Here is a 13403-nt window from a genome sequence, read left to right as displayed (position 1 = left end):
TAAACGGAGTCTCTCTGATGAGCTAAGAGGAGCAGGAGGGGAAGCAGGCAGAGGAACGGAAACCAGATCGGGGAGGAGGCCCAGGACGAAGGAAGCAGCCCTGTGGGAGTTTATGCTGACTGAGGAGCAGTCAGAACCACTGGCAGGAAATGACTGGACCATGGAAGAGGACCAGGTTAGGAACCTTCCTGTAGATTCATGTTTGCCTGAGCCTATGATAGTAGAAGCCAGTGATACTTCCCCTGAAATCCCACCTGAAGGAATGGAGATTTCCTAGCCTTGGAAAGTGTGATAAGAAGGTATCTTTCCAACTTACCTGTTCTACCTTATTTTAGGAACTGTGAATTGGTAGGACAGAAGTTAATCCCTGACTGTATGCCAGTGTAAAGCATCACAGCTTATGTATGTGACTCCAGCCGTAGTTCAGCTCATTCAAGCTCCGAGTGAGGAGACAGCTGGAAGACTCTGGTGTCCTATTACAAACCTCGTGCCTGCTTGCAACTATTGATTAATCTCCTTAAGCAAACTGTGAAGCCCCATTATCTCTGTGTGCCTTAGGAGCCGGGTAAAGTTAAGAACTGCTCTGTTTGCCATGCTAGTTACTGACAAGGCTAGCTTAAAGAATTGTGGCATAGGATTTTTCTTTTGATTTCAAGTCTGTTTTGAATTGAAAGGGGTTTGGACTGGGAGTGCAAATTGTATGTTTAAACCAAGCTCTGGTGAAGAGAAATGCTAGGGACTATGTGGCATTTGAATAAAGCCCAGAGCAGGGAACATTATATTTTGGATTTATGAAGAATCTTTGTTTTGTGCAACCTTTTTTTTGTTACCACTGAAACAGTGTTATTTTGTGTTGCTGAGGCTGTACGCCTAAATAAAGTTCTCAGTTTTGATTTGAACCATGCTGAGTATGGAACTGTTTGTACTAAAGCACACTTCAACTATTCCAGGGGGTATCCTGCTTGAAAGGTGGCCCTACTTCAAAGGGGCTCACGCCAGGGTGTCAGAATACGTCACTGCCTAGCTACCAAAATCCGCTCGGCCATAGACTAGGTGGTGACAGGAGCCATACCTTCTACCAGTTTTTCCATCTCTGCTTACACAGAGTCAGGGATCTCTGCTTCATCCCAACTTGCAGTCTCTACACCTGATAGCTTGGTACCTCTCAACATGACCCCTCTTCAGTTTTCTCAACCTGTCAGAGACATTTTAGAGGCTTCTAGGAAGCCTACCACTAGACAATGCTATCATCAAAAATGGACTAGATTTTCTACGTGTGTTTTCTCATGATAAGGAGCCTCAACATTCCTCCTTATCTTCTGTTTTGGATTACCTTTTGAACTTATCCACTTCTGGTCTCAAATCTACATCGATCCGAGTCCATCTCAGTGCAATTGTGGCTTTCCATCAGCCTATTGAAGGGACACCCCTCTGCTCATCCGGTGGTTTCCAATTCATGAAAGGACTTTTCAATGTCAAACCTCTCCAACCACCTCCTGTGCTTTGGGACCTCAATGTTGTTCTTGCTCAATTGATGAAGCCTCCATTTGAACCAATGTCTACGGCTCATCTGAAGTATTTCACTTGGAAAGTGGTGTTTCTCATTGCCCTCACTTCAAGCTTTAGTTGCTGATCCACCTTTCACTGTCTTCCATCATGACAAGGTGGTCCTCCGTACTCTTCCTAAATTCCTCCCTAAGGTGGTATCGGAATTTCATCTCAACCAATCCATTACTCTTCCAATGTTTTTTCCAAAGCCTCATTCTCATCCTGGATAATCAGCTCTTTATAATCTGGACTGTAAACGTGCTCTGGCCTTTTATTTGGAGCGCACCAAGAGTCACAGCCCATAAAGTCAGAGCAATGGCAGTTTCAGTACTTTCCTCAGATCTACACCTATTGAGAAAATTTGCAAGACTGCTATTTGATCCTCGGTTCATACTTTCACTTCTCACTATTGTCTGGATGTTTTCTCCAGCCGGGATGGCCATTTTGGCCAACACTCCCACTATCCCATTCTGGTTAGCTTGGAGGTCACCCATATGTGAAAATAGGCTGCCTGCTTGTCCTGGGATAAAGCACAGTTACCGTAACAGGTATTATCCAGGGACAGCAGGCAGCTTTTCTCACAAGCCACCCACCTTCCCTGGTTGGCTTCTCTGCTAGCTATCTGAACTGAGGAGACGCGCCCTGTGCTGGGCGGGAAGGCACTCGCGCATGTGCGGTGCGGCTGACTCTAAACTTCTAGTTTCTTCAAGTCTGCTTACGAGGCTTCCACATCGAGGCTCCGTCGGTGACATGAGAATAGCTGCCTGCTGTCCCTGGATAACACCTGTTTACGGTAAGTAACTGTGCTTTTTTGCACTTAGGTAGGTGGCTTGTTCATTTCCATCTTTTTCTCGGTTGTAATTATATTGACATTTGATGCAGATCAGAACAGAATTGGCTGGTTGGGTAGCACCCCGTTTCTCGCCACCTCTTATAGGAAATGTCAACTGCTTTGATACAAACTAAGGAGCTAGGGCACAAAACCAGAAATGTAGGAGGTGGAGCCGAGAGAAAAAAATAGATGATGCCTTCTACAAACTTGTGAGTAAACCACAAAGTTGTTTGCGGTAGATAAATTTTTTAAATAAATAAATAAATAAAGGAGAATAACTCACTGGTTCAAGACTCGTGCCTTTCTACTAGAAAGCAGATTATTGAGGTAAGCCAAATAAATGTGGCTACAATACACTATCAAAGGCAATGTCTAAACTGGCTATGACAACTTAATTGGCTTTTCCCCTATTCTCATGTAATTTCATCATCACTTTACACAGATTCATTGAGGTATAGCAGCCTGGATCAAGCCCTACTTGGTGTTCATGAATGATTAGTGATAATGCATATTTAACTATAGACCAAGGCTGTGCTAAGGTCTTAACATCTTGGTTGAGCAAGAAAATCGGCTATTACACATATTTTAAGGATGGGCTATCATATCTCTTGCCCTGATGCTTTAGTCAGCTTTAACAGTTTGATAACCCATCTAACTGCTTTCTGCCATCTTTAGGATTATACTGTTGCAACCTGGCTGGTGATTCTCTTTTAGACACCACCTGTTTTTCTTGAGCCCCTTATGCAGCCCTTGCATGGGTGAAACATCATTTGTGTCGGGTCTCTATATGCGTTGTGTATCTCTACAGCTTTAAAGCTCCTTGAATACTTTGATCTGCTGTTTCATCACCATATGTTATTCCTATGACAAAGTAATGCTTATGTATTTACTCTCTTCTACTTTCCACAGGATGTACCGGCCTGGAGGAGCTTATGGGCATTGAACCATCTTTCAAAGCCTTTCAGGATACACTCTTCAGCCATGCGTCCAAAAGCCTGGAGCGCAGTGTGCAAACTAAAGTGGCAAACCAACAGCTAGATGAGAGTATTGCTCTATTTCTAACACACCTCTCCCCTTACTTTATGCTGAAGCCTGCACAGAAGTGCCTAGAGTGGCTGATTTACAGGTAGGCCAGTAAACTGCATGCTTAGCAGGGTTTTAAAATATACATGTATTTATTTTAAGTAATTAACTGAAAACCAAGAATAGTGTATGAACTAAGGAATTAAATTATTATAAACCATATGAACAGATGAAGACTCGGAAAGACATGCAGTTGGAGGAGGAAGTGATGTAAGCCTCCTGCATGTATGCCTGAAACGGATCCTAGCCTTAGCATGATTATTTTCCTTTAATCCCATTACATCTACACTGTTTGTTTGGTTGTGAGCTTCTACTTACTTACTTGGTGCAGAAATTGAAAACAAGCGACATCAAGAAAGATCAATAATAATTCTGAAGAACTGGAATGGAGGTGCAGCCATAGCTTGCTTCTCTGCCATTTGGAAACTGGAGGAACAAAGGGTTCAAACATATGGGAAGGGGATGGGACTTGATATACTGCCTTTCTTTGGTTACAATCAAAGTGATTTACATATTATTTACAGGTACTTATATTGTACCTGGGGCAGTGGAGATAAAGACCCAGATTCACTAAAGATAGCGACTCAATCGCTGTTGGCCGATTCTCTGGCCAATTTTTAAACAGCGATTGATTTACTATCTTTTTTGCATGCAAATGATTTGCACGGAAGTGCAAATCATTTGCATGCAAACTCCATGACTCAATCACTCAGTGAGCAATTGAGTCGGGGCAGAGCCCTGACAGTAGTGACTGGAGAAGCAATTTCCTGTCACTGTTGTCAGGGCTTCTGCCGGCTCATTTTCTTTTTTTATAATGGGCCAGATTTTGCGTGTATTACACACGCAAAATATCTGGCCAAGAAAAAAAAAAGCTTCCCCCCCCTGACAAAGTGCTCTCTCCCCTCTCCCTTCTCCGAACACCCAACAGATGGCAGGAGGGATGCTGACTCCTCCTGCCATCAGCGCTCCCCCCACTGCGCTCTAAAATATGGCAGGAGGGATAGCGACTCCCTCCTGCCATCGGGCTGACCCCTTCCCCCCCAAAAAAAAAATGGCAGGAGGGATGCCCAATCCCTCCTGCCACTGGATGCGTACCCCCGCTCCCCGTTCTCCCTGTACCTCTAAAAGTTGGGAGCAGGAGGAGGTCAGTGCCTCCTGCTCTGGACTCCTTCGAACTGCAGGCCTTAGGGTCCCGCCCCGGTGCATCATATGATGCATGGGGAGGGGCCCAAGGCCGTGATTGGCTCAGGTGCCTCAGGCTCCTTGGGCCTGAGCCAATCAGGGAGGCCCGCAGTTCGTTGGAGGAGTCCTGCTTCCAACTTTTAGGGGTACAGGGAGGGAGGACGGGGAGCGGGGGTACGCATCCAGTGTCAGGAGGGAGTGGGCATCCCTCCTGCCATTTGGGTTTTTTTTGGGGGGGGTAGGAAAGGAGTCTGCCCAATGGCAGGAGTGAGTCGGCATTCCTCCTGACATATTTTAGAGCATGGTGGGGGGAACACTGATGGCAAGAGGGAGTCGGCATCCCTCCTACCATTTTTTTGGAGTTTGAGGAGGGGGGAGGGGATGGAGCGCTTTGTCGGGGGGGGGGGGAACTTTTTCTTCTTTTTATTGGACAGATATTTTGCGTGTGTAATACACACAAAATATCTGGCCCATTAAACAAAAATGAAAAAAGCCAGGCAGACCTGTCAGTAACACAGCTACCGACAGGTCTACAGCAGTTGGGTTTTACAATCTTAAAACTAATGCAAAATAACCAAGAAATTGTTAGTGAATCAATTAATTGTTGGAACTAAGGTTCCTGAATATATAAAAAGAAGTTTAGAAGAACCTATATCTCTAAAAGAATTAGAATCAGCGTTGAAGTCTCTTAGAGTTGGATCCGCTCCAGGTGGTGATGGATATGCGGTAGAATTTTATAAAACATTTCAAAATGTCCTTCCCCTTATTTATTAAATTTATATCAGACACAAATTATAAAAGGATATATTAAGGGTACTATGGCTGAATCAGTAGTAATTGTTTTGCCTAAGCCAAACTTTGGTTTCAAACTACAGGCCTATATCTTTAATAAATGTGGATAATAAACTTTTGGTGAAAATTTTGGCTTTGAGACTTTCTAAAGCTCTCCCTCATATTATAGATATGCACCAGACTGGGTTTGTTGCCAAAAGACATTCTTCTAATAACTCTAGATTAGCATTCCATATGTTAAATTTATCAAAAAATTTGGAAGAGCCGGCTTTTGCTGTTTCTTTAGACGCAGAAAAAGCTTTTGATAGAGTAGAATGGAATTTCATGTATCAAGCTTTGGATTGGTTTGGTATAGGGTCTGGATTTATACAAATGATAAAAACATTGTATAGCTTCCCTTTTGCAAGATTAAATATTAATAATACGTTGTCTGAGGGATTTGAATTGCGGAGGGGAGTTAGACAAGGTTGTCCTTTATCTCCTTTGTTATTTGATATAGTATTAGAACCCTTATTGTTAGCTATGCAACAAGCAAAGGGGAAACAGGGTATTCCTTATTCTGATATGGAATATAAGATCTCGGCATATGCAGATGATATTCTGCTTTATTTGAGAAATCCAGAATCTACCTTACCTTGTTTGTTGGAATTAATTGAAGCATTTGGTAAATTTTCGGGTTATAAAATCAATTGGAGTAAATCAGAAATTTTACCTTTAAATGTTTATTGTCTAAAAGGTTTATTCAATTCTTTTCCATTCATATGGAAAGAGGATGGATTTAAATATCTTGGTATTCAAATTAAAAGTACAATTGATGATACAGTAAAGGAGAATGAAAAATTTGTTTTAAAAAAAGTTACAGAGTTATGTGAGCAATGGAACCCTTTACATCTTTCTTGGTGGGGGAGAGTTCAAACTATTAAAATGATGATTTTGCCTGTGGTTTGTTACCAAATGAGTATGATACCGATTTATTTTCAGGGGTCCTTTTATAAAAAGCTTAATGGTATTCTTACAAAATTTCTTTGGCTTGGTAAAATGCCTAGAATTGCCTTAGTATCCTTGCAAAAATCAATTGAGGAGGGAGGGGTAAATTTTCCAAATTTTTATAGGTACCATCAAGCCTATATTTTACGTCAGGGTATGTATTGGATCCTCCCAGAATTCATAGATAATGCACCAGATTGGTTATATTTGGAATGGCGCCTTTTGTTTCCCTTGAACTTAGTTCATGTTCCAAGCATTAACATGCCTAGGAGATATAGAGAAAATAAAATGTTAATGGATACTTGGAAAACCTTGAGATATATCAGCAAATTAACACCTATCCCAATTAATAAGTCAACTAATCAATCTTTATGGATAAACTCCAAGATTAAAATAGGTGGAGCCCAAGTCCTTTGGAAGAACTGGATTATTGTAGGTATTAGAACTCTAAATGATGTTATTTCAGATGGTAAACTGCTTGAATTTTCACAACTGCAACATAGATTTGGTCTTAGTAAAACACAAAGCTTTAAATGGTTGCAGTTGAAGCAGGCAATTCAGGTAGGGTTCCCTGAATGGAAGACTTTGAATAGTCAGTATAGTCTGGAGTTCTTATGCTTTCAAGCAGACTTTCTAGGACATCAAGCTGCACTGTGGTATAAATTAATATCTGGATACTTGAATAAAAAACCAAAGAATGGTCTGAGAGACATTTGGAGCATTGAGATCAAGCACCAAATTTCTGCATCTCAATGGCCACAAATTTGGTCTTGGAGAATGAGATGTACAGTGTCAGCATCTATGAGACAAACTTATTTTTGGTTATTTTTATTACATAGAGTGTTTTGGACCCCTGTTCGTTTACAAAATTTAAACAGTTCTAAGTCCAATAGATGGTGGCACTGTAATCTGGAACCTGGGACACTTGATCATCTACTTTATTATTGTCCCTATATTAAGAAATTTTGGAATTCAATTTGGTCTCAAGTAAATGCATTAATGGAAAATCATGTGGCACTCTTTTACGATACAGTGTTATTTGGCATGATGATGAGGAAAAAAAGTCAAATATCATCAGAAAACAACAAGCTTTTATTAGTTATGACAGGGGCTGCCATCCAACACATAACCAATAATTGGAAGAATCACAGTAACCTTAGTTATACATTTTGGTGGAATACGTTATGTCATATATTTAAAATGGAACGAGCAATAGCAATACAAAGAGGGACATATACTAAATTTATAAAAATATGGAGGCCATTGACAAAATATTGTAGTGAATAGTCATCACTTCTTCTTTTCTTTTTCTTCTTTTGGCACACCAAAGGAGGGAGAGTGTTGGGTACAATTTTACATAATATGTGTATCTTCTGATTGAAAATATGATGAAGGTTGGGAGGTAGGGGAGGGTAAACGTATCACTAGATTTTTATAACTTGTTGAAATATATTATTTTGTGCACTTATTGTCAAATTTGAAAATGAATAAAGAAAAAAAAAAAGAATCAATTGCTTGGCTATTTTTCATGGGGTTTTACTAATTTGCATAAGTGGATTGGATCAGATCGTAAAATAGGCGGTGGGCCGTAGCGATCGCTGACTTTAGTGAATCGTGGCCAAAGTGACTTACCCAGAGTCACAGAGAACTGTAGTGGGAATCAAACCCATTTCCCCAAGTTCTCAGGCCACTGCTCTAACAAATAGGCTTACAATTAATCCACAAGAATTAATCACTCTATGTTACACTCAAACTTAGGTGTTACTAGTACATGAGAGGGATTTTTCCCCCCACTAAGAGAGTATCTGCTCTGTGGCAAGTAGCTTACTCAAGTCTCATAAAGATAGATGGCACACTCTTCAGGATACAGAGAGTAAATAAAAGGTAATTGTGTCCATAGTATGATAGTTGCCAATAATCTTTTCTATGGTGTCATCATCACAATCTCTAAATGGTTTAATTTTGTGAATACTGTGTCAGGAATGAATCTCACTTTTAATTCCCAGGGTGTATGATTTCATTGTCTCAGATGTCATGCTAGTTTTGGCATTATTCCAAAGAGAACACTAGTAGTAAGCAGGTAGGCAACATATCGAGGTGTGCTCAGAAGTTCTCTGTCTGTGTTATCAGTAGAATTTTATTTAATTGTGTTCTGTGTTTTCCCCTTTGTTTTGGCAGGTTTCACATCCACCTGTACAATCAGGATAGTTTGATTGGATGCGTTTTGCCATATCATGAAACAAGAATATTTGTAAGAGTTGTCCAGCTCCTGAAAATTAAAGACCCTACTCATAAATGGAACTGGTTGGAACCTATTCAGGTACTTTTAAAGAATACAAAAGGATATGAGAGGGGTTCTAGTTGCTCACTTTATTTTATTTTGGGTGTGTAAGTTTGTCTCACTCTCTCTCTTTTGTGTTTGTAGTTAGAGCAATTTCTCAAATGGGTTAGCTTGGTCACTCACTCTAAGCCAGAGTATATTTATTTATTTATTTATTTATTTGGATTTCTATCCCGTCCTCCCAGTAGCTCAGAACGGCTTACAATGAACATACATAGTGGAGAGTAAATAGACATATAAGTAATACAACAGGTTTAGTAATTGGATTTATAGATTTTGGAGAGAATTAAATACAGGGAGAGTTTAGCAGAAAGAGAGAAGGGGGAAATACAGTAGTTTAGTTTAAGGAAAGTTATATGCGTTTAGATACAATTTGTTGGTGGAGAGAGTAAGAGAGGGTTATATTGGAGTTTTGGGGAGGAGATAGGAGAGTGGAGGGGGGCATAAGGGGGGGAGAAGACAGAGGAGATCTTTAGTTGAAGAGGAGGGTCTTTACCGATTTCCTGAAAGTTAATAATGAGTTCTGTTGTCTAAGTTGGGGGGGGAGTTGGTTCCAAAGGTGTGGAATGAAGTGGCTGTAGGATCGTTTGTGGGCTGTTTCTGTGAGCAGGGATCTTCCGGGGGGGGGGTGCATAGGCGTATCTCTGACTTTGAGCGGAGGGTGCAAGTGGGGTTGTAGATGGGTAGCTTGGATTTTATGTAGGAGGGGGTGGTGGAATAAATTCTCTTGTGGGCAATTGTCAGGGCTTTGAAAGTACAGCGTTGGCTAATTGGGAGCCAGTGTTCAGCATGGAGTGCCGGGGAGATGGAATCGTGGTAGTTGAGGTTGTGTAGGAGGCGGATGGCTGCATTTTGGACCCGTTGGAGGCGTTTGATATTATTTTTGGTTAGTCCATTAAATAGGGAGTTACAATAATCCATTCTGGAGAGGACATATGCGTATAGGAGTTGGGCGAGGTCTGGTGTGGAGATGTAGGGTTTGATCCTTTTCAGTTGGCGAAGGTAGTAGAAGGAGGTGGAGACTACTTGGGATATGTGGGCAGATAGGGATAGGTGTATGTTTAAAACAGTTTTATTAGGTTTTACATGTACATAGAGACAAGATCAGCCAGATCATCAAGCAGTTTACCTAAATATCATAACTGTACCCAATAAGTACCCAATAACCCCCAACCCCTGCCAACCCCCTTCAAACTCCCCCCCCCACCTTCCCACCCACCCCACCCACCCCCCGTGGGAACAGCCTCTAACAGTTAGGTCAATTCAACAATCTACTGCGTACAACCGGTGTTAGTGTAGAACAAAATGGTATCCAACAGCGTAGGTATAAAACACCAGCCTTAGAGTTCATGTCTGTAACAGATAATCGCTCATAACCTGCTAACTGGATCATTTGCGTGCGCCAGTGGGAAACTGTTGGGGTATGTGGTGACAACCAGCATTGAAGTATAGTTTTAAGTCCCACGAAAATAGCCTTTCTGGCAAACACCGCTGCACCCGGTCGAATGGGCCTCATAGTAAGTTTTAACGTGAATAAATACGTATTGGTAGGTATCCAAGTGCATTTCCAGATAGATTGTACATGTAGGCAGATACGTTTCCAGTATGCCTGAATGCCCGGACAGTGCCAGAACATATGACCCAAAGAGGCTCTCGGGGCCATACATTTCAAACAACAATCAGTAGGACTGATACGTGCCCGAAATGCCCGAACAGGAGCAAAGTATGCCCGGACTAGAAACTTGTAATATCGTTCCCTTTCTGCTACCGACAGCTGAAGTTTCATGCCCATTGAAAAGCTCCGTTTCAGTATGTCCACTGAAATAGTAATCTGTAAATCTTGTGTCCATTGCGATGCCAATAAAGCATAGTCCAATTCTCCAGCCAATTCTTGTAAAAATCTATGGTGGGTTCGCAGTGGTACAGGTTCTTGTGCCGTTAGGCAGATGGCTTTCGATAGGTGGTCTCGGATAGAGTCAGATAAGGCTGTTTCCGATAAGGTAGTGACATAATGATGGAGCTGCCTGTATTGGAACCAATCCGCCGGTGTTAGTACTGATGAATCACATAACATTTGAAAAGATTGTAATTGTCCATTAGATTGCATTACATGGAATAAATAAAATAGCCCCCTCCCTCTCCACCAGGTCTGGGCGCCCATATCCATACCTGGAAGAAAATCTCCATTACCAGCCACCGGTAGATATGGAGTCACATTAGGTCGAACGGCTAATCGCCGGCAGAGATTCCTCCAAAGTCTACGCAGGGGTAGGAGAAACACATCCCCATAATTGGCGTCCCGTTTAGGAAGGCATTTGACATGTAACATATAACTAAAATGATAGGGGGCATGTGCCAAACACTCCACCCTCGTGGCTGAGAAGTGAGATGTCCCACAAAACCAGTCATTCAAGTGCCGCAGTAAACAAGCCTCATTAAACCTCCCCAAGTGCAAGAGACCCAGACCCCCTTGAGAGATAGGCAAAGTTAAATTGCCTAGGGGGATTCGGGATCTCCTGCCTCGCCATAAAAAGTGAGACAATGCACGATGATGAAGCCGGATATGTTTGTGTAGCAAATAAATGGGTAAAGTTTGTAGAACATACAGCCACTGCGGGATCATCATCATATTGTATAACGCAATCCTGCCCATTAGTGTCAGTGGGTAGGATCTCCATGCCTGCAACCGTTGTGTAGTTTGGGTAAGCAGTGGGCGAACATTAAGTGTATAGAGTGTTGCCAGATCTCTCGGTATACGAATTCCCAAGTATCGAATAGATGTTGGGGCCCATACTAAAGAGAAGGGGTCGGACCATGATTCACATAGTGAGAGTTGTAATGGAAGCACTAGAGATTTCTGTTTGTTTAATGTCAGGCCGGAATATATGTGGAATTCATCCAATATCTCCAAGGCACGCTTCAAGGAACTGTGTGGTTGAGCGAGTGTAAGTAAGATGTCATCGGCAAATGCCAGTACTCTTATCTGAGAGGAGCCCTCCCTCAGCCCAACTAGAATATCATCCTTTAATAAAGTTCGTAGCAGAGGATCTAGATAAAGTATGAATAGCAGCGGGGATAGTGGACATCCCTGACGTGTGCCCCTACCAATATTGAATGGCTGTGTCAAAAAAACCATTGACCAATAGGGACGCTGTTGGTGACGCATATAACACCCGCAAGGAAGACTCAAACCAACCCCCTATTCCCATGTATTCCAGTACCTTAAATAGGTATGTCCAATCAACCTGGTCAAAGGCCTTTGCAGCGTCTAGACTGACCAATATGCCCGGGTTGGACGCTTGTTGAGCTCTAGACATTGCTAGCAACACCCTCCTAACATTCACCACCGAATGGCGGCCTTGGACAAACCCCGTCTGAGCCTGGGAAATCACTAATGGCAGGAGTGGAGACAATCGATTTGCCAATAGGCGGGCCAGTATTTTTATATCAACATTTAGGAGGGATATCGGACGATAGGAGTCTACTTCATCTGCAGGTTTGCCTGGTTTCAGTATTAATGTTATGGTGGCCGCATTGGCATGTAAAGGAAAGCGGCCCTTCTCCAGCGCCACCACAAAATATCCCAGGAGAGGTTCACACACCTGTAGAGACATTGTTTTATAAAATTCTGTAGAAAACCCATCTGGTCCCGGGGCAGTGTGCGATTTTAATTGTGTGATTGCTCTTTGTATCTCTGTGCCCTGGATGGGTCTGTTTAAGGTTGATCTCTGCAGGTCAGTGAATTTAGGCATACCCGCATCTTCCAAATAGTCAAGAACATCAGGCCCCATTGATGTAGTATGACTAGCATAGAAGTTCGAAAAGTGTGTGTAAAACGCTTCAGCTATGTCGGATGGTGTTGTAAGATAAGTGTGCGTCCCAGACTTCACTCGGGATATGTATCGACCATCCTGCCAGTGTTTAGTTAGTGTGGCTAGCAATCTGCCGGTTCTATTACCATAACGATAAAACCTATATTTTCTGTAGAATAAAGAACGCTTGATTCGTTCATGTAATAGTGCATTCAAGGCTACTTGCGCTGAGTTCATATCTTCACTGAGCTGACGCGACGGGTTGTTAAGAAATTTGGCTTTCAATTGTGCATATCGCTTTTCCAGTCTAATAATACCCTGGGCGATTCTCTTGCGGCGTGCTGATACATATGATATTATCACCCCTCTAAGTACTGCCTTAGCCGTGTCCCAAAATAGATCCGGGGTATGTACATGTTGCCCATTGTTTGCTAAAAATTCTTCCCAGTTAGTTTGTAAATATTTTTGGAAAGATGGGTCATCGGCCAGATAGGAGGGAAATCTCCACCGGAAGTCTCCCTTGGGGGGAGCAGTCCAGGATATATCCAACCAAATAGGACAATGATCGGACAAGGCTAATGGCCCTATCGTCGCCTCTGTTATTCGCGAGAACAAGGATTCTGTTATGAGGATATAATCTAATCTGGAAAAAGTTCCATGTGCTCGTGACTGGTGTGTATAGTCTCGTTCAAACGGGTGCAGTAACCGCCAGGGATCCACCATACCCAGGGACTTGCACAAAAAGGGCAGTCCCCTAGTGTCGGTTGCAGTTGGAGACCCAGACACTCTGGATCGATCAAGTGAAGCATCTAGAACTTGATTGAAA

The 13403-nt window shown here is 42.3% G+C and overlaps 1 protein-coding gene across 1 annotated transcript in view; it reads left to right on the top strand.

Moving 5' to 3' along the window:
- Positions 1-13403, top strand: part of HEATR1 (HEAT repeat containing 1) — a 693629-nt gene that overhangs the window by 67955 nt on the left and 612271 nt on the right. Inside the window, exons 3-4 of the mRNA XM_033935556.1 lie at positions 3290-3506; positions 8603-8744. Of these exons, the coding sequence (XP_033791447.1) occupies positions 3290-3506; positions 8603-8744 (359 nt within the window). The remainder of the gene's footprint in view (positions 1-3289; positions 3507-8602; positions 8745-13403) is intronic.

This window comes from Geotrypetes seraphini, chromosome 3, assembly GCF_902459505.1.
Source record: "Geotrypetes seraphini chromosome 3, aGeoSer1.1, whole genome shotgun sequence".
NCBI lineage: Eukaryota > Metazoa > Chordata > Amphibia > Gymnophiona > Dermophiidae > Geotrypetes > Geotrypetes seraphini.
Note: the sequence above shows the minus strand (reverse complement) of the source record. Positions and strands in the feature narration are given on the sequence as shown.